At 30.0% G+C, this 18,936-nt stretch overlaps 1 protein-coding gene across 2 annotated transcripts in view; it reads right to left on the minus strand.

The window, feature by feature from the left end:
- Positions 1-290: 290 nt before the first annotated feature.
- LOC106785918 (protein amalgam-like) overlaps positions 291-18,936 on the minus strand; it is a 72,993-nt gene continuing 54,347 nt past the window's right edge. For both annotated transcript variants that reach the window (XM_014746751.1, XM_014746749.1), the window contains 9 exons: positions 3,212-3,421; positions 2,700-3,127; positions 2,139-2,292; positions 1,776-2,048; positions 1,534-1,643; positions 1,132-1,321; positions 1,007-1,036; positions 572-680; positions 291-425 (listed from right to left, as the gene is read on the minus strand). In XM_014746751.1, the coding sequence (XP_014602237.1) occupies positions 598-680; positions 1,007-1,036; positions 1,132-1,321; positions 1,534-1,643; positions 1,776-2,048; positions 2,139-2,292; positions 2,700-3,127; positions 3,212-3,421 (1,478 nt within the window). In that variant the 3' untranslated portion in view covers positions 291-425; positions 572-597. The remainder of the gene's footprint in view (positions 426-571; positions 681-1,006; positions 1,037-1,131; positions 1,322-1,533; positions 1,644-1,775; positions 2,049-2,138; positions 2,293-2,699; positions 3,128-3,211; positions 3,422-18,936) is intronic.

The following is an 18,936-nucleotide window of genomic DNA, read 5'->3' on the forward strand; positions in this document are numbered from 1 at the left end:
AATATATTTTAAAGTATAGAAACTCTTAATATTTACTCGTGATTTAACGGAGTAAAATAAAAATGCTTTTCCATCGTTAAAACAAATTAACGATTTGTGCCTGGGAGAATTGTTATGTTTCTTCCGTTGCCATTTTGCTTTTTACATTTTTGTTTTTATTTTAATGTTAAAATAATTTATACAACACTCGAAAAATCGCTGGTAAGAAATTGTTCATTCCGATGATATTTCTCATTCATTTTAAATCAATGCAAATACTGGCTTGTTTTGTTTTTGTTTTCTTTTTTTTCTACGTAGAGTGTTCGACGAAGACAACGGATGTTTCAGGAAGCGTATTTGAATAATGAAGCTTCTCCCAAGGCATCCCTTACATTATTAATCGCACCACGACGTTTTCTGGTGTAGCTTTGGCTGCAGTAAATTACCTATGCAATTTAAATGATTTAATTATTTAAAAATTATGTTTTCCTTTCTTTCTTTTTTTTTTTTTTTAATGAAATCGATCAAATTATACGATGTTTTTGTATTTTAAATAAGATAATTAGATTTGAATTTATTTGTTCTTACTTACCTACGTAGTTAAAACAGTTTCGTTAATTACAGTTTTCTGAAGGCACAAACGACTAGGAGTGACACTTGGATAGCCCAAAATGGTCGGATCGAAACTGCCGATCCACCGACTATAAAAGAAATTTACAAAATCAAATAATAATAAATAATAAATGAACATATCTTAAATTAATAAATAATAAAAAAATAAAAGATATATATAATAAATAAAATGTTTCATTTTAAATTGGAATGAAGTAGATGTATACTCGTGTAAATTTTGAATTTGCTCAACCATTTAGTTTGAAGATTATAATTTTGATTAATTAGACATTTTAATTGCGAGTACATTTTAAAATCAATTTAAACGCGGAAGCTTTTTAGATTAACTTGATTTGTAAAATAGTGAATTTGATTTGCCAAATTTGTAGATAACATTAATAATATTTGTACTTACCACTTGCTGCTTCTATTTTCTCAACGTTTTCTATAAAAAAAAAAAAATATTTTACTTTACTTCCTGTTCTTTTTTCTTGTTTAATTATACAACAATCGTTTATTATTTTCTATCAATGTACAAACCTTTCTTGAAAGTAACAGGCTTAGATGGAAGTGACCAACCAAATGAATTTCTTGCTTCGAGGACCGCTTCATAATTTCCAGCATCAAGGCCAACAATAACATGTTCTACTATATATTGATTTCCGTCGCCATCTTTGACACGAGGTTCCATTTCTTGCCATTGTTCGTCCCCTTTGCGACGATATTTCAGCTATAAACATGATACAAATACAATTATCATAAACGCATATCTTTCTCAATATTATTTATAAGCAAAGAATCATATAAATTACAATATGCGCGCATTGAAGTTACTTAAAAAGTGGTGAAAATGAAAGAATGTCAATTTGAAACAATTACTACAAAATTTTACATATTTTTCGTAGAAATATATACTGTTTATTTTGTTTTTTTTTAACATACTTTGTATTGGGCAATAGGAGAGTAGCTTTCGAGACGCCATTTTAAAACAAAATCATTGTTGTCATTCGTCATTAACGATGCTCCGAAAATGATTGCTTGGGATGGAGCTCCTATAAAAAGAAAAAGAAGAATTTCAAATTAATTCTTAAATATCTTTGTATGCGTGATATTCTTCGCATGATTGATGTAATTCAAAATTGATGATACAATTTTCTTCCTCAAAAAATTAAACAGAAAATTACCGGTAAGAGTAATTGTCTTGCTTGCTTGGCCCAACTTGTTCTTAGCTTGGCAGGTGTAGTCACCGAAATCCTGTTCAGTCGTACGCATAATCCTAAGAGTGTATCTTGATTTATTTTCCTTTTGCGAGATCCTCCCTTTCTTTGGTAATTCTTTCTGATTTTTATACCAAGTCACGTTCGCGTGTGGGTGCGCGTGAACGATACACGTGATTTCTGACTCAACGCCGTCTCCCGTGTGTACAATATCATGTTCCGTTTCAATCTCCGGAGCGTCTACATTTAAAAACAAAAGTTTTATTTTATTAATTTATTCCAATTGTAAAAAAATATATATATTTTTTAATTATAAATTTTTGCGCTAACAATGAACGATAAGATGAATGGCAGCAATAGGTGGATTTTCCATTCCATTATCAGCCAAACATTGATACATTCCGGCATCGTGTCTTCCAGCTTTAAATATGGTAATTTCATTTCCATGCATCAGCGTATGACTGTCGTTATGTAATTTTACATTCTGAAACAGAAAAAAAGTATGATAATATATAATAAACCTTTGTGAAAATATATCCCTATAGACTTGTAATAGTTTAATTATTAATAAATATTAATTAATTATAACATCCATAAATAAATAAAAGTATAACTTATTATATCTTTAATTCATTAAGATCTAACGTACCATAAACGGTACTATTCATTCAAAAATAATTCACCGACGTATTCGCACAACTTTTGAATATGTATGAGTCATAAACGAAACGAGTATTTAGTTTTCAGTAACCGAAAACACGAATGTATTTTGTAATTAATACTTTTCTGATTACTTTCAAACATCCTTAATTAACAATTTAAATTCAATGCAATTCTTCTGAATAAATTTAATATTTAAAAACAATATAAAAATTAATTAAATGACATTACCTTGAGATACCATTTCATTTTCGTTTGAGAAAATTGTTCCCTGGGGAATGGGTTACAAGCAAATTTGACATTGTTACCCTGTTTAACGTCAACTTTGTTGGAAGGTACAACTTGTATAAATGGTATTGAAGGTGACGTAGGAACCATTTGTGGAGTAGTTGTCGTTACTGATGTCGTCGTTATTGTTGTCATCATCATAGATGGTGATCTATCGTTAGCAGGTTCAACGATTAATCTGTGCGTGATCGTAATAGGTATACGGCTGGTAATACTGCAGATATAATTATTAGATGAGTCGTTTATCGTAGCGTTATGTATCACCAAACTGTTATTCGCTGTTCTTTCTATTCTTTTAGGTTCATTTGTCATAGGATTAGATCCGTAGTAAAGAAATTGGTCGTCCTTTTTCCAAATAATCGCAAAAGAATCTGAACAAATATGAATGATAATTCATTTATCGATTTATTTTCATTTTCTTCAATTTTTTCTTTTTTTTTTTTATTCTTACAAACCTGCATTTTCCGTCAGACATGGTAGAGTAACGGTGGTACCAACTTTAACATGTTTGCTTATTGGTTGTGATATAATTTGCGGTGGTTCCTCGATAGTGTCCGGACTCTCATCCTCGTCATCAGTTTGAGAATAATCTTCATTCTCTTCAGCTTGAGCGTCGTCGTTGTAATCCTCAAAATTGTCGACGTCATTGGGCGGTTTGCACCAGCCTAAAATAAAAATAATAAGAATAATAAGTATAAGTATAATAATAATAATAGAAACAGATGTAATACAAGAATATTAAAAAAGAAATAACAGAACCAGAAGATGAAAATGTTACAATAGAAAATTCAAAGTATTCAAAGAGTTTCTCAGTAGTGTGAACGATAATATCGTTAACCCGTTTTCAAACTCGACACTAGAAGACATTTGATTATACAGAAAGCACGAAAGAACGATCGTTTACCAAATAGCGCGCACCGGAACCGGCTGCACACGAACTATAGTTGAAATTAGATTTCTAGTCCACGAACGGTAGCCTGATTTTCAGGACAGCATCTACGTTTAAATATGCATTTGTGTGTGGGTGTGTGTGTGTGTATGTATGTATATATATATAAAGGCACATCAGAGATTCTAATAATACACGATGACTAGAAAGAAAGATAGATAGAGAGAGAAAGAGAGAGAAAAGAGCACCATAGGCAACCCTTGCACCTCAACAATGGCGCTGCCTACTTCTTCCATCCATCATCAACGTTTTCCATCTAATTTCAGCGGTGTCTAGCATACAGCTTGCAATCCACAACCCAAAAACTTCAAGCATTCGTGTTAGATGTGACGTTCTTTTACGTTCCTTTTTTTGACTGTTAACATTTTTTTAGATCATTTATTATCCATGGATCGGAAAGTTTTGACGGTAAACTTAAATACAAGGTTTATATATACTAATTTGAGATAGTGGTTTTTTTTTTTTTTTTAATAATAAATGAAATAATAATTAAATTTATAGAAGAAGGGACGTATGTTATTAACATTTAATCAAACTTTTTGAGGAAAATAAATATGATATATTAAAATAATTCACATCAGTGCAAGCTGCAGCAAGGAACTGAAGATACACAGCTGGCGTAACATAATACGTTTTTCTAACAGAAATCCATTGAATTATTATTGAAATGATTTTAAGCTCGAATGAAATAATGTCAAAACATTTTACTTGATATTTTATTTAGCGTTAGATCTGTTGACCCCCGTTAATATGCATGAGTTTGACGCCATTGTTCTACATGTTACCAGGTGATTAGCTAAATAAAAAAGAAGGAAGAAAATGAAAAAGGAAAGACTTTTTAAAGATGACCAAGCAAAGATATGAAATAAGAGCTTCCACGCCCAACAGGTTCGTGTCTGTGCTCGGTATAACCTCATTTTTTAAGGTTCGCCGTTTCTAACTAGGTTCTTTGCTAAAGTTAGCTACTCCGTAGATTGTTCGACTTTTCTGATACACGGGCTTAAACCACACCCTCGAAAATGAAAGAAAAAAGAAAATGGCTTGCACTACTGGCCTAACCCCCATTTGGATTTTCTCTTCTCTTTTACCACTATTTCTTTTTGTTTTACATAATACACGTATGTATATGTATTTATATGTAATATATGTATATATTTACATATTTATATATATATATGTATATACTTGTCATTCCACGACATTAAGTCTCCACACGTTAACGCTATTACTTCGAACCTCTTATCGCTAAGGCATACCAATATTCATAGTTAACTACATATGCATACCTACTCTCTTGCCAGTTTCGCATGACCTATAATAATAAATGAAAAATGTTAAACCTCTCTAATATTATTTAAATTCTAAGTTATATACTTATAAGAATATGTACATTGGGTTGGTCAATATCCAAGCAAGAGTGTTGGAATTTTTATTAATCTATTTTGAAATAAATAAAACTGATATTTCTTTTTGAAATAAACACTACTGTGGAATATTCGATTTATTGGAATAACTTTGGTAGTATTTTATATCCGCGAATAAAGGTAATAATTAATTTCAATAATTTTAAAAATTCTAAAATTATTAACCAACAGATATATTTTTCTTTATTTCTAAAAAGTATATCACAAGGACATTGATCAATTTATTATTTAATAAATTATTATTACACCTATTCGTTAAAGTATAAAAGCAATCATTTATATCCACTTTATTTACATCATCTCAAATATCGTTTCTACACATACACACACATACACATTAACATATAACCATATAGATGTATGCAATATTTGATGAAATAATATACAGAAGCCTATGGAATCTGGGCTAATGGTTTGGTCAGTGTGCACTCTACTATAACGCAAGCCAGCTTTCAATTAGTTAGCAACCCCAAGTCTCTTAGCAACGTACTACCATCTATCCGCATGGAAGGCGTCATGGTGTCCCATAGCTTTAATTCAGTTCCACCCCTAAACATCTATATATTATTTCACTCAAGATACATGTTCTCCTATCTGCCGAAAAAGCCAACATTTTTCTTTCTCTATCCTTTATTTTTTGTTTTCTCCCCTTTACGTGTACACGTGTATTATACATGATTAATTATTGATTACTTTTCTCAACAAAAGAAAGAAAAAAAAAAGTAAAGTAGAAAAAAGCTAATGAAACAAACGTTTTCTGCGACCATAAAACGTCTTTCATCTTATCCATTAATCTTATCCAAAGTATTATCAAAAAGTTTCGACATTCTTCTCAAAATTTAATAAACCTTCTTTGTTGTATCAAATGACCAAATGAAAGGACTTTGGAGAATTTATTTAATGGTGGTCAAGATGACCTCATTTTTTGTACGGAACCAAACGAATTGAATATACATAAAGGTGTGGTTGTGCTACCAATTTGTTCGATAGTACATAAGAATTAGATGAATTCGTGACGATAATTTTTGTTTCGTGTTTTCGTATTTATTAAATTTATCGTATCAGTATTTATTAAACATTTTAAATCATCATTTTTCTTTTCTTATCAGCATTTAATATAAAACCGTAAAACAATCGGGAAAAAAAACGAATAACAACGAGACAAGTTGTCTCATCGTTAGTTAATTTTTTTTTTCTTTTTTTTTTTTATTCGTTTTCCTTTTGATCACAAAGAAAGAAAGAAAGAAAGAAAGAGACAAACTAACGCGTGACAAACGTGCGAAAGAGATATAACGGACGTGATCAAAAACCGCAAACTTTATTTTGCATTAGGCACACGACGTTAGGTCGATACCGATGATGATGATGATGATGATGTCACACATTGCAATACAAATGATGCAGACTAAAGAACGAAAAAAAAAAAAAAAGAAACAAAATAAAGAATTAACAAGTATTGCTACTCTACAGCTCGGCTATCCTTCAGACACGTCATCCTTTCCCACAGAAAGTGAGAGAGTGAAACATGCTTATTCTATCGCATGATTCGCGTACTACGTAAGCATTGTAAGTAAACAACAGTAACGCGGATAAGACTAGACAGCATTCTTTCTTTCATCAGTCTACAGTTTCTATGAGATAGGAAAGTGCATAAATCAAAATACTAGATACCAGACACACATTTACTACGATTTCCATTCAAATATGATCAATGTTATGCAGTAATAAAAATATACGGATTTTATTGATAACCTAGTTTAGAATTAGACGATTATATTTAGAAAATTAAATGTTCTCTAATTAAAATTCAGAAGAATAATATATATATATATATTGATATAGGAAAAATGACTGAATTATCTGAATTGAAAATAATAGTTCACAATTGTTTTAATCTACAAAAATATTATAAGTCCGGGGATTATTATTAAAAAGAAATTATATGAAAAAATATAAATATTAGTAACATAGGAAAAATCATTAATTCGTGAATAACACCAAATAGCGTATATATTATAATATAAGTCAATATAATTATTTAAAAAAGAAAGTCATTTAAATGAAATTATAATATTCCAAAAAAGAAAAAAACCAGAAATTTTGACTGGTCCTAGATATATACATCATGCAACATTATTTCACTAATAAGATTCAAGATATACGAATAATACATATTTTTAGTATATAATATATCCGGTGTGGTACAAATGGTCATCCTTTATATCACATAAATCACAAGACGAATCGTAAATTCAAACCCCGTTGTATATGTTTCGCGTGTGTATAGATATAACTTGGAAATGTCAGAGTGCAGAGACAACTGTGACTTTTCTCTTAAGTTTCTCTTTCTCTCTTGCAAACCAGAAATATATACATTGGTAATTTTAAACGTAGACGTTCTCTCTCTCTTTCTCTCTTTCATACGTTTACTTATTTGCTTGGTTGGTTTTATGCTTGCTTTCTTGGTTCCTCTGGTGGTTAGAACTAAGCCAATAATTTTATAATAGAAATGACACAATAGTATTAGAGAGTATATTAGTTAACTAGAACGCTTTATCATCAGTCAAAGTACTCAAATATACGCTCCAATTTATTTTTAAATGATTCGTCATGAACCGTGAGACATATAACCACACACACACACATCTATATTTATTTGATTTACATGTAAGCGTTATGCGTGTCCCGAGTGTAACCAATAATAACGAAAAATCTTGTTAGCAAAGATCGAGATAGAGAGAAAGGGAGATGGAGATAGAAAATTACATTTGCGGTTAAGATATTTGCGTATTTTTTCAAACCGCAATGCCAATAAAACGACGACTTCTATTTAAACTTTAGTCATAGATGTGTTTCTCGTTATGATCAAATATATCTGGTCTTCGAAGAAGTATTATTTATTTTCGATGATCGTCAAGGTTTTTATTTAAATAAGATTATAGTCTTTTTCTTACTCTTATACTTTACTCTTTTTTTTCAAGATTGCAAATAGAACAAAATTATGTCCTTATCAATGATTATTTGTTTATTAAAAAAGGTCATATAAATTTTGTATTATTCGGAAATAATTTGCAATATGTTATCTGTATGATTTTCATAGTATCAAATTGATTAGATTTAAAATTATGTCATTTTTAATGATTAAACTAGAGCTTAAGAAGTTCTAGTTAAATTTGGAATAAAACAAAATGTTATTTCAATGGATGAATCTATGTAAGTTAAACGATTTTATATTAATGATGCATTTTATTCAGCGTATTTATCGGTAAGCCTGTATTTATTTTAAAGAACTTGAATCTTCGATCAAGAAAGATAGAGAAAGAGAAAGAATTTGTGTGGAAGACGATCTTCTTCGTTTTGATCTAAATTTAGCATTCCTTTTCCCAAGAGAGCATTTCGTTTGATCAAACGAAAGGGTTATATGTGTACGTAGTCTCTTTCGTAGATCTCAGAGACTCGACAGTCGAACCAATTTTCGTTTCTTATATTGTAATTTGTTTGTTCTACATTTTCATATATTTATTTTTATATTAAAAATAAAAAAAAAATGTTATACTTCAGGATGGATATCAATGTGAACGGAAAAACTTCAGAGAATATTTTCTTATCGATCGCGTATCCTTAAAACCCATTCACCCCTTCTTTCCTGTCATAAACTTTCTCGTCTTTGTTTGTTCCGGAAAACTTGTCTTCTTTTTATTGTATAACCCCTCCTCCCCCTACGTGGGAAAAGTCCTCAACAAATAATCGTCAAATTCCACGGTTATTTTTTATTTCTTTTAAAGTTTGCCCTCCTCTCGCGAGGATATTAACTACTTCGCGTCTTTTTGTTTCTACATGAATAATAATCTTTCAAAACTTTTCGTACTTTTAACTTTAGATTATATTTAATCCTCCAAGGTAAACCATAAGTTTCTGAATAATGTTTAGAATCGACGCATCCTTTTCTTTATTCTTTTTTCCTTTAGATTATTTTCTTTTCAAATCGTAAAACTACAACAAATAAATCAATCTGATTAAACTTGTGACAATATATATATATACATATAAAAAAAAAAAAGAAAGTTAGCCTACAAAATGTAATCAAAAACTTTCGCGTTTCCAACGTAATTCAATGTAATCTCTACCCAAACGTTTAAGGGTCATTTATTTTTCAAACTGTAATACTAAAAGTTTAAAAATATCGTTTAAAACAAAAATTAGTCTAATCGAACTGATAAAATCTGCAATAAAGTTGGCAATTAAAAAGTTGAATAAAAAAAATTCGTGTTTCTTTTTTTTTTCAATTTCAATAATTATAATATTTAACATAGGGCGCATTACAAATATCGAGATAATTTGTAAAATTAATTCATTCGTTATTACATCAAACATTTTACAAGCATAGAAATTTGTTTACGCTATATAATATAACGATTAATTTATTAGTTCACAATTTATTTTTTGTTAATACTTAGGAATTTTTCAAATCGAACTATAGGAATCTTTGTTTCATTTTGTTTAGTTTTGAATATCGTTTATGAAAAATTTCACGAAGTTAAAACCCACGCATAATATTTCGATTCAAAAGGGTTTGAGAATAAGAAGCCTTCGAAAGGCTGAGCCTGTTGTCAGCCTTCTCCGATGGATCGGGAATGCTGAATGAGTGACGTCAGCCATTGCATTCTCTCACGCTTTAATGGTTATTATTGCCAGAAGGTACGCACTCTTATTTTCCTCCTCCGCCTCCCTCCTCCTCCACCTTCTCAACCTCCTCCGCCTTTTCTTCTTAGGTTCGAGTGTGTAATCATAAATAAAATACACGTGTGTCAGTATATGCATGCGTATCTATACACACGCGCATGTATATACGTATACTTCCTTTAATGATAATTGAATATTTTCTCTTGTTATTATTCATCGCGATTAAGACATTTCTAATCATTCGAATAATTTCTTTCAAATCTAATGTAAACGTGTAATTTTTTTTTTATATCTTTTTAAATGTTACCTTTTTTTTTTCTTTTTATTTATGTTGAAAAGAAATTGCAATGATATTTCTAATTATGTTTGATAATTCAACCATACGCTTATGTAATCCCATTTACATATTATTTAAGAATAATTTTCCATTTATAAAAAAATCCAAATTACGAAATTTGTTAGAATATAATATCGATTCTAAACTCAAATACAAAATGTTAAACAAAATACTTACATACCTGACGCACGTTACAAATACATTTTAACAATAATTTAAAAGCAATAATTTCAACGCAATATTTATTATGAAAATGTACAGATTAAAAATATAATTGTCAAAAACAAAAAAGAAAAATATACAATATATAATATATATTCAAATATGAATATAAAATATCATACATAATCCGCAGGAATGGAATGTGCAACGTAAGGAACCAATCGTGAATATCGGAACACCAATAATAAAACGAGGGAGTGCCATTGCCCGAATTGAACGGTGTTTTACGTTACATAGTAATGTATATGTGTGCGTGTGTGTATCTCATGTATGGACGAGAGTGCACGTGTAAGGCCTAAAAAGCATAGCTTTACGCCTTTCTTCCTCCTTTTTTTTCCACCACCACCCCCTCTACCATCTCATCCTCTTTCCCTACCACCGCTCTCTTCCATTTCTTCCTCCATCATCTCCTCTTTCTCTCCCAACCCCTTTACCAACTCTTCCTCCTCTTCCTCCTCCTTCACCACCTCCACGTTTCTTCGGAGTGCGCGGTCTGAATCGCAGAAGAGACCGATGCCTAATACAAAGAGGATATTTAAGCAGCTCGTACCATCCTTTGATACGTCCAACTAGAGAGAAAGAAAAATCAAGAGAGAGTGAGAGAGAGAGAGAGTGAGAAAGGGGGTCGGTCGGGGAGAGGAAGAGGAAGGGAAGAAATCATCTGAATGACGGATTCATTCGACTTTTTTTTTGTCTCTTAGGTTCTTCGTGTGCGTTTTTTTCTTTTTACTTTTTAAGCCGCTTCAATCTTCCTTTCACTCTTCTTTCTTAATTATTATCATCATTATGATTATTGAAATTAATTTCTTTTATTTGGAGACCCAATATCTTTCTTACATTCTTGATCATGTATATAGATACTTGTCAATATTTACTGTAGCATGAATAATTTATCGTCAGTGTACACGACAATCGTATTTCGTTACTTCATTTAAGTTGCGTCAGGATTTATGTCAGAGTTGTTGTTGTGTGTCAGTTTAATAATAATAGCTTATTTTATTATATATAACGACACTTGATTATTATATAATTATGATTCACATTTTAAATGCTAACCCAATATAGTTTATTTATTACTTTGAAATGTTGTCAGTTTGATAAGACAAGAAAAAGTCGGTAGGTCTCTTATTAGAATGAAATCTAAAAAATGAATTAAAAATAAAACCATATAATACTGTATAAAAATGTTCTCTTTAACCCCCTTCCCCCCAACCGAGTTGACATATAAGATAAAAATAGGATGCCAGTTCTGTTAATTAAAAATGAGTCACTAGAATGGCATACGTGCATACGCAATAACATACCAAAGTGAACAATTTCATTCTAAAACCGGAAACCATCGTCCTCAGTATTCCATGATTTTCTCAACCTATCTTCCAAGATCTACGTTCAATCTCTCAGTTGGTTTTCATCACTAATAAAAATAAAACAAATATATATCTACATACTAACAGAAACTCAAACACAAACACGCATAGAGACACACTCACTCACTCACTCACTCACTCATTTACATCCATACATACTTGGGAAAGTTCTATTGCGCAACCCTGAGGACTACTCTTCTCTAGTTTAGCTGGTATTCTAGCAGACGTGGATGAACGATTCAAATCCGTTATTGCGAACAGTTCGCTAACTCGAAAATAACCTTGCTCTCGAGCAGTCTGCGAGGGATATAACGTTGAAGGAAAGAGAAAGATAGAAGAGAAAGTATGAAAGTGTGAAAGAGAGAAAGAGAAATAGCAAAAGGGATACGACACTGAAACTGGCTAGAAGCCAAACGGGAAGATAACGTAGGAGCACAGATGCCTTTGCTGCTGATGCTTTCCTTTGGGTGTAAGAACCTCCGTTGGCCCAGGGTTCCTTTCGAGGGTCTCGCGTACTACGTGCTGGATTTTTATTAACTTCAGGGGTGCCTGATTTAGACACCGACGCCATCACCAAAACACTCCTATCGAGATCAAACTAAATTATATTTTCAAACATAAATAATATTTTTCGATTTATATATTATATCTTCGATCGTAACTTTGATCGAACATGATTTTTCCCCTCAACGATTTATTTTATATATATATATATATATTTATCTGAAAAATTTGTTAAGAAATTATTTATTTAGGTTTATAAGAAAATCATTTTTATAAAGAATCCATAGTAATGATTTTTTTTCTTTACAAGCACGAGATACACCTAATTTTGGTTGGTAATTTTTTTATATTCATTCTTAAAAATCTTTTCATCAAGAATGGCTTATAAACAATGATAACAATATTATATATTTTATATATTTTATTTATCGAATATTCTAATATTTTTGTTATTTAATCAGTATACGAAAAGAAGTATATATTTAAAAGGTGCAAATGTAAACATATGCATGAATATATATACATGAATATATCACATAACGTGAGTCAGAATGATGTCACTATACCTGAAACGTTTATGCTTCTCGTGTTCATATTTGGTAAACTCATGGTAAGTTAAAATAATAAAATGCATATAAATAAGAAATATATTAAATAAAAAAGGGGAAAAAAAAAAACAAAGAAGAAATGACACGTATTCTGTTTTTAGAACGTGAGTTAAGAAAACGAAACATTTGATTTAGTAATCTTTGAGTTAGCCAAGATTCATCCACAGAACACTTACACCTTATCCTTCTTTTTCGTGCTAGCGTAATCAGGATGTGGTAATTATCCGTTTGGTTGCATAGTACTCATCTTACAAGAGTAGGCGAATGTCAACAATTTATCTTACTTCGTATAAAAGATGACGAGAACATATATACGAACTATTCTTCTGTGTTCAAGGGTAAAAAGAGTGAAAGTATTCAAAGAGGCCGAGGAACCTCGATTTCATTTTAAATTAACATAAACGCGTATTACCAAGGTCTTTAGATAAATTGTATAATTAATGATCAACTACATCCTCCGAACATCTCAGAAATGTTAACGGCAGGAATGCGTTTATCGTTAAATTATACTTGGATATTTATATATATATATATATATATATATATATATATATATTTATTTTTTTTAATTTTATTACTAAAACAATATTTCAAACAATTAATGTAAAATTCGTTGTGTTATATGTATATATGCAAAAATTTATATTAATAATATTCCACAATAAAATATATTAATTAATGATTAAATTTATTATTTATATATTCAAAATATAAATAATTAGTTACAATATAATAATTATTTGTTTCTCTTTACGAGATATTGAATTTTAAGTCGCGATTTATCACAGTACGTATTTTATTTCTTTACTTAAATAAAAATTTTGTAAATTCATACCCAAACAGGATTTTCCATCGTAAATGTTGATTGTAAATAAACCATAAATAAAAAGAGGAATTTAATTAGACTCGTTTTTCATATTGATTTCGTGCTTAAGGCATTTTTAAAAGCGGAAAATGCGGGCATGGTTAAAAGATTTTCGCAAATTCCAAACAAAAAACTTCGTAACTTTGGGAAGAACAATGAACCCGAAACAAAGAAAGTAACTTTAAATGCTCGTCACGTAAACGTTTAACTCTACCCACGTATCGTAAAACAGGATTTAATACTTTCCCTTGTTTGGAATCGATTTTTCTGCGAATCGGGAGTAACAGCTGTCTTACAGAAGAAGACAAATTTCTTTTCTTTATCTTGCGTTGGTCTACTTAATTATTTCGAAAGATCGTCAAGATTTCAAATCACGCGGATTAATATGTTACGTATGTTTACAATTTTATATCTTTTTCTTTTTTAAATTCCGAATAAAATCCACGTACCATATGGTTCGTAGTTAATTGTCATTGTGAATAGAAAAAAAGGCAAATGGTTGACAGTCATCGTGAATATCGAAAAGTCGAACAATATAATATATACTATTGATCGATTATCCGACAACACCCACCCTTTGCGTGATACGAAATGGTCTATAAAATTCTAGAGAGAGGAATGTGACAACGTTGTAACACCCATAAACCTATACGAATCATTCTACCATTATTATCTTCATTATAACGTAGGAGGAAAAAGCTTTTCAGAGATGTCTCTCACAATTTACGTTCTATATTTAGGTATAATCTATCTTCTCACGCTACGATTCATTATTTATCCGATTATTTATACGAATATTTTATCCGTAAACGCGTTTATGGATATTTTTAATAATTTGTTTTTATTATTTATCGTTTATACAAAAAATTATACGAGAAATTTTTAATTAATAATAATAAATAATATATATATATATAATAATTGGATAAAAATAATTATTGTTATTTATTAAAAATTAATATTTATGATTTCAAAATCCTTGCATTAAATATTCTGCGCGTACGAAACATACATGTAACTTTACTTAACAATTTTAATATTAATTAAGAATAATTTGATTAATTATTTAACCCAGTACCCTAAATTAACTATAATACTTTCTTTCGATGATAAAAAGTCAAAGTTTTTTTTTTTTCAGACCGGTCACCAGACCGGTTGCGGTATAAATAGATATACATAAACAGTCTGTAGGTTTCGTGTTAAGACGACAGTCTAGTTGGTGTACTTATTTGTACTAGTTGTACTTTTAAAGACATCTATCTCTTATTATTTTTTTTTTTCTTTTCATTCTCATTTAGCACGTGCCACGTGCACGGTATTCAATGATGTCATTCTAGTTCTTCGACTTGGCTATCCTTAATTACGACGCAGGCAGCATTACCATGACAATTAACGGGACAACCGACGGTTCGCGAGTTCATGTCGTTCTCTTCTTCGTACTTCCGGCAATGATCACCGTCCTAGTACGTATCGTGGGAAGACTGATGTTAGTATATTAAATAAACAAACAAAAATAGAATAAATAAAAATAAAAAAAAAGTAAATTTTAAATTATCCAAACCGGTGTTCAAACAATTCATTGCTAACATCTCAATTATAATTTTGAAAATCCACTTTAATGGATTATTATACATCATCGGTTTTAATAAGATAAATTTATGGGGTTTTCACAAGACACACCACGTATACATATATAAAATATAAGAGATGCTGCGAAGAGATAAATGTTGGAATATACAATAAGTATAAGGTTAGTCGTGGTTGACCCAGTTAGTTTAAAAGCATCTTCGGTAAATCAGCCGAGATGGCAGAGAGATGTTCTGTTGTGTCGTGGATTTCCGTGAATCTTCAATGAAGTAGCCGAGTCGTGACTGGTTTAGATAAGCAGCAAAGAGTGTTAGTAGTAGTAGTAGTAATAGTAATAGTTGGTTCCTTGACACTGCGATCGATGCACTGTAACGTGCTCTTGCTCGACCATGGACCACATTAATTGACCGGTCTGTCGAGTTTTGCTTCTGAGTTGTTGGTTCAGTGAAAAGCGAATAAGAGATAAAATCGATATAAAAGAAAGGACAACAAAATAATATATGATGAGGTGTTGACATTGAGATTAATCTAGAAACGTTTCCGATGATTATTTACTTTTATTTGGATTACAATTGTTTTTTTTTTTTAGATATATGCGAATAATATGATTTCAAATTGGTTAAATCAGTTTTTCGAGAATATATAGTCTTATTTATTTTTCTATAAATTAATATACGCGCAAAAAATCGTATCGATTTATTGGGGTACCACCTGATATTGGATTTAGAAAGAAAGAAATGTATTATCAATCCAATGTTCCTCGTGTATGTGTGTGTCATTGGTTATAAAAAAATACTTCGTAAAAATTACTTGCTGAAGAAATATTGGCCTAATAAAAAAGAAAATAACGATCTTTGAACCATTTCGCTTGAATTAGCATTGAAAACTCGGAGGATTGTAATACACATGTGTATGTTTAAAGATGTTGAGAAGGTCATTGAGTTTCATTAAAGTCTAAGACTTTAATGAAACTCAATAGAAATGAATAAAACTGTTAGTATGATTTTGATTAAATTTTCACATTCAACTATACATACAATACTCATCTTCTCATCTCTTATTAACAAAGTTCGATGAAACATTCAACGAATTCCCATCGCAAAGGTCAATGGTTCTGTTTATGTATGATCGGTGCATCGATCTAACTCAAACGACATCATGTATCTTTTCTTTCCTCTTTTCTATTCCGCAGTCTCGACTTTCAAACGAGAGTTTTGCTCCTTTCGCCATATACGAAACTCGACAAACTGGTCGATTGAGTTTAAGTTAAGTCCAAGAGAAAAGGGAATATATGTATACGTTCGTGTATAAAGTTACCAATACTAATGTAATATCAACCAATAGTATTGGATTCAAAGGGATTCTATCTTTCTTAGCAATGTATGGTCTTACATAGGTTTATCGTAAGGATTCGTGAGAACTTATCGAAAGTACGTTGTAAAATTTTTCAATTAATTAATAATGTCCTACTGACAAAAATTTATTCGATCAAATATTTTGCAAATATTTATTAAAAAATGTTTAAGTATTAATAATATGTGTGTAATTATAGGGCATCAGAAAATAATGTTATTATGAATGAAAAATAATTGATCTCACAATGACAATTTATTTTAAATTATTATTATGATCGTATAAATATTAAAAAATTTAATTAAATTTAAATTTAATTTATACAAATTATTATAAAAATATTAATCAAATAAATAATTAATTATTATAATCTACATATAAAATCGATGAAAACTAATAAGGAAATGTTTAGTTAAACACTTTCATCGAGTTTCCGAAGTTGTTAAATACGTTTTATAGAAATCATATTTTATTTTTCTTTCTATGAGCTTCATCATTAGATTAATTTTTATCGACCGGTCAGTCCGGTCTCTTATATGACATATATCGATCTGAACTACTGTTTTTCGAAGAAACGAATAAATAAATCTATCCTCGTATCAATCGATTAATGATCTCTTTTGTTAAAAAGTAACCCTTGACCTTTGTCACCTTATTTCTTGCAAATGTGTCAGTCATATCGATTCTAAACAAAAATAAAATCACGTAGAAAAGTTCAGGTTCGAGTAAAAAAAGTGTATCGAACGTTTGTAGTACTACTTACGGAGTGTGTTATTTTAAAAATACTACGATCAGTTGGCTTTACACGTTTTATCGTAGAGTTTGCTAAAAATATACAAGCATATTTAAAGAGAAGTGTGAGAGAGAATGTGAATAATTGCCAACTTGATACCTACGAATGAATTAACGTGAAATAATCATTGATCTCTTATCGAGATTAATGTAAATGATAGGTGTCGTGAATATTAGAATATCTTGATTAAAATTTGCTTAAAAATATTATACGTAATTATCATATATCGAGAGATTGATCAGACTTTAATAATTCAGTGATCCAAGAAATACTTGTTTTTATTAATTAATATTCATCTATTATAATAACTTATCAATATCCGTTGACAAATATTTTTATTAATACACTTTTAATAATAAATATTTTAACATTTGATAAATCAAAAAAAAAAAATATTATACCGTCCCAAATGATGTATTTTTTTTCTTTTATTTTTCTACGTATAATTTAATATATGAAATATTTTTGATTTTACATTATAATACCGAATAATATAAAAATATAGATAACAAAGTAGCGCGAAACTTTTATTTATTACTACAACACATTTTACCAATAAAATATCTTCATAAATTAATTAGCAATAAAACATTTAATTTCCATACACCTACGATCGATCTTAATTATAATTTCAAATAACACGAATATTATTATATCGTAATAAAATTGATTAAAGTATAAAACCTAATAAAAAAAAATTCCAATCATTTCAATATCGGGCAAACGCATCTCTGACATAATCAACGATTCAACGTCATGAATTATATCAATCGATCTCGAATTGAGTCAACTCGAAGTTCTCTTTCTCGAGAGATCTTACCCCCCTCACCTTCTTCCCAACCCTTTTTTATTCACCAATTCAAAAAAGGTCTTCCTCAGCATCCTTCTCGCACCCTTCCCCCTTATCCCCTTCACCCCATCACCCTTTCTTGCTTCCTTCCTTTTCCTTCTTTTTTTTTTTGTTTCATTTTTTTTTTTTATATTTTTTCAATGACACTTCTTTGCTGTTATAAATCAACGTCCAACACACAGAATCGAATATATAAATCGTGCGGAGGCCGAATAGAAGGAAGAAGGAGCGAAATACTTCCGCTTATGCAACCGGTTGTGGCGCTTACGCGACGAGGATCCATTGTGTAAAACATAACATTCTATCAAGTCACTTATACAATATGTATTCGCGATTATCAGATAGTAGTAATTCATACTCGACATTACATTACTTAATTCTATTTTATTTTACTTCACTCTTTTTTACTTTTTTATTTACATTTAATCATTAATTTCAAGATATACGTATTTTATTTCTTTTCTTTTCTTTTTTTGTCGGATAAGAACTTGCATAAACATAATCGATATCATCAAGATTTTTTTCTTATCCAAAATTTATTAATATTATTACTAAGTTTACTCTTAGGGAAGTTGTTTTTTTGGACGGGTTTAATTAAGATGAACACAATATTTATCCGTTGAACGTTTCGTCTCTAT

This window comes from Polistes canadensis, unplaced genomic scaffold (assembly GCF_001313835.1).
Source record: "Polistes canadensis isolate GaletaPanama2010 unplaced genomic scaffold, ASM131383v1 scaffold_59, whole genome shotgun sequence".
NCBI classification, from domain to species: domain Eukaryota; kingdom Metazoa; phylum Arthropoda; class Insecta; order Hymenoptera; family Vespidae; genus Polistes; species Polistes canadensis.